This window comes from Antedon bifida, chromosome 9 (assembly GCF_963402885.1).
Source record: "Antedon bifida chromosome 9, ecAntBifi1.1, whole genome shotgun sequence".
Lineage (NCBI taxonomy): Eukaryota > Metazoa > Echinodermata > Crinoidea > Comatulida > Antedonidae > Antedon > Antedon bifida.
This window is the reverse complement of record NC_136234.1, coordinates 8,504,917-8,508,823: the sequence shown is the minus strand read 5'-3', so window position 1 is coordinate 8,508,823 and position 3,907 is coordinate 8,504,917. Positions and strand designations below refer to the sequence as shown.

At 35.8% G+C, this 3,907-nt stretch overlaps 1 protein-coding gene across 1 annotated transcript; it reads right to left on the bottom strand.

Moving 5' to 3' along the window:
• Nucleotides 1-379: 379 nt before the first annotated feature.
• Nucleotides 380-1,182, bottom strand: LOC144852392 (uncharacterized). The gene is made up of 3 exons (XM_078710175.1): nt 1,094-1,182; nt 758-913; nt 380-626 (listed from the first exon to the last, which is right to left on the bottom strand). The coding sequence occupies exons 1-3, from the start codon at nt 1,180-1,182 to the stop codon at nt 380-382; spliced, it is 492 nt and encodes a 163-aa protein (XP_078566301.1).
• Nucleotides 1,183-3,907: the final 2,725 nt, after the last annotated feature.

Below are 3,907 nucleotides of genomic sequence, written 5' to 3'. Positions count from 1 at the left end.
CATAAGTTGCTCTTAGAGTGGATACAATAGTCTACAATTGAAGATGCTTTTAAAATTGGGGTAGGGGAAGTATTAATAGAAGGTAGTGGGTTAAATAGAGGGAGACCTGCATTGAATATTTGAAATGGACTGTAGTCTTCAAAAAGAAGTTGCTCTTAGATTGGATACATCACTAGTCTACAATTGATGGTGATTTTTGAATTATAATGCAGTATTAAATAGAAGATGGATGGTTAATTAGAGAGAGAACTGCATTGACAATTTGAAAATGACTTATAATTAATTAAAAAATCACCAACCTTGGAATCCAGATGTTCTGCAATATCCGTTGTAAAATCTTCAATTAGATTAAACTGAACATTAAATTTCTCCAAAACTTTTACTGTTGATCTGCGATTGATATGTGGAAAACACCCTCAATGACAGAAAACTCTGTTGAGTTGATACCTTCTAGCGTGGATGAGTTGGAATAAACAATGCTGAATTCAAAGAAGTAACCACTTCCCGACAGATTGGCCCAGCCATGGATTATATCTACAGTGTTGTTGTTGACGAGCTCTGCATCAGATACTCCTGGGCATTTTCCATGGATGTGAAGAATGTCCCAGATTTTGCACAATTTCAGCCTGAAAAAATCAAAAAATCATTGAATAATTCCTTTTTTTCGTAGAATATTTGTATCAAACCTATGGTGTATTACCAAAGCTTGATAGCCTACAGTATATTGGAGTTTAGAAAGAATTGTGTTAAAACCTACACTGGTATCCAATATAGAGATGCAAGGCTGAACCTCAAATGGATGGTTCTCCATAGCATCAGCCTTAAACGTATACTCATTGTGCTTTGGAATTGATAGATGATTTCTACTCCTTGGTCACTAGATGCCTCTTCTTCAGCTTGCTTCTCAGAATACCTGTGAACCAATTAGTTATGTTGGTTTGTAATGATATAGGCATTATGGTTATGTTTGTTGCACGCCACACATGAGAATACAATTTAAGACTTTGGACAAGACGATACAAGCCAGTTCTATACTACAGTAACTCTACAGAAAACTCTACTTCAACTCATTACTTCTTAAAATGTGACTTACGTTTCATTGCCTGTACTTGGACCTCCTGTTGTATTTGTTGCTCTCACACCCCTTGTTGGGTCTTCAGCTGGGGGAGAAGGATCGGTCATTGCTAATAACCTCAACTTCAAGACTCTCGTACAAAGTACCGGTTTGTGCTGCATTAACAATTTCTGCTTGAAGGTTAACTAACTCATCATGTTCAAGGGTTGAATTGCCTGTAAGGAAAAAATATTAATTATTGTTTACATATTAAAAGAATAGGTAATTAAATAAAATTCAACTCATTTCTAAACATATGAAACTGAAAAAAGAAGAAATCTGGATAGATTATGTGATACTTTAATATGGTTAAAGAAAGCTATTTACTTATTATATATACCAAACTGGCAAGATTGTTAACAAGATCTTCTTCATAGAAAACATCAACAGGAGCCACACCAAAGTCAACCATTATAACCGGTGTAGTGATGATGTCAATTGGGTCACTACCACGTATAAGTATCCAAAGAGTCTGCCAATCGCGATCAAAATAGTTCTCGCCATAAATGCTGGAGTCAGGAGTTGGCATGAACTGATCGTTTGGATCTTCTGGAACCCATATTTCTCTTTCTATTAATGGCAATGATGTCGAAAGAGTTGACAATTTTAAATATCTTGGACTTACATTTGATTCACTTATGTCATGGAAACAGCATGTTGAACAAGTAGCTTCTAGAGTATCACAACGTATCGGTATTATTCGTAGATTAAGATATTATATTCCAAATTTTGCTTTAAGACTACTTGCTAATGCAATAGTATTACCTTGTTTTGATTACTGTAGTAATGTTTGGTCAAATTGTAACTTAGAACTTGTTAATCGTCTTCAAGTACTTCAAAATAGAGTAGCTAGAATCATTCTTTATGCTGATATGTACACCCCTATAACAGAATTGATGTCCTCACTAAAATGGAAGAGTGTCCATGACAGATGGGAAAATGATTTATTAATTATGCTATTTAAATGCCTACAGGGTTTAGCACCATCTTATTTAACAAATCTATTCAAATTTATGGACACTTTTCACACAAAAAATACAAGAAGTCAATCAACAAAAACTCTAAATGTTCCAGCATGGAACAATATTTATGGAAAGAGAATGTTTAACTATAGAGCATCAACCTTATGGAATAATCTTCCTGTACATATCCGTAAAAATTTTCGGTGAATGGACTGGTCTTGTTTCAAGAGTGCAACTTTAATAGGAGGAAAGATTTAGGGAAGAATCACAGTTTACAAAAGCTAAAATTCAACATTAAAGCAGACAACCAACCTTTATGTGGACATTTTTCATCATAAGGAATTTTAAGTCCACGTCTCGGATCTCTATCCCACTCGTATGGAGAATCAGGAATAACATAACCAGGCCGTGATCCTCCTAGAATTCCACCATCTTCATCTCTGATCATTGCTTTCTTAAATGCATCACAATCCATCTCCACGCAATCAGAAAGATTAACTTTACTGTTGAAAAGTGTAATGTATTGAACTTGATTAATATTACTTGCTACCAATTATTTAAACTTCCTTCACCTGTTACCATATATATTATGTTAACCCACTTCTATATAACCCTGGCTACTTAATGGTCACTAATGGCTAAAGTAGACCCTCTGCTTAGACCACTAAACATTCCACCTTGACAGATTAATTACCCATTACCGATATTGTTATTATAATATATAGTAAATGTAGAATAAAGAATAAACACTTCAGTGCTAGCTTTCAACTATAACAGAACTTGTCTCTCTCTCACTTATTTGTATTGTAAATCGGTACATTACACTACAGTGGCGACGAGAATGGCCCTTATTGGCAAAATTGAAGAATTTATTGAAGGAAGGGAAGATTGGTCACAGTTTGTTGAGCGTTTAGACTTTAGACTAGAGTCTGAGGAAGAAGAAGAACAACAGACAGAAGAAGAAGACTATATAAGGAAGTGCTTCCAGCATCTTTTATAGAAGACAATAACTACTATGTCCAGTAGTCATTAAGTTGATTAAGTTATGTCTTGATGTTTGATTTTAATTTTAAATGTAAATAGGTTGGGTAATCATCAGGAATAGTCCTGAACAGGGAGATGAGCGCCCCTGCCCACCGATGAGTTTCGGGATCCCTTTGACCCGGAGGGAGAGTACCCGTCAGGGTTACAGGTCCCAGGTTTTTAGTTGTTTTTAAAATTAATTAGTGTTCCATGACCTTCTCATCAAAATTAACGTCTCTCATAAAATTAAGAAAAGTTGTGCTATGTCAACATAATGTCAATGACGGCGAAATGTCCCCAATATTGGGGATAGCTATGAAAACAAATAAGTAAGTAAGTAACTTGTATTTCAAGGCAAAAGAAATTACTACAGAGGAGAAGAAACAAGCAACACTGTTAACAGTTATTGGCCCATCATCTTATAAGCTTTTACGAAATTTGGTTACACCAGAAAAACCCAAGGATAAAACATTCGATGAGCTGGTAACAGCTATGAATGGGCATCACAGTCCATGTGCCTAGTGAAATTGTACAGCGATACAAATTCAACTCACGCTTTCGACGTGATAATGAAACAGTGCCTGAATTTATGGCATCGCTTCGATCGATGGCAGAATTCTGTAACTTTGGAGCCTCGCTCAATACAATGTTACGAGATCATCTAGTTTTTGGCGTCCGTAATCACGGAATTTGGTCTTTTGGCAGAAAAAGCACTGACACTGGAAAAAGCTGTTGAAATTGCAACTAGCATCGAAACTGCAACAAGAAATGTAAGAGATCTGGCGCAGCCAACCTCTGCAGCTGCAGT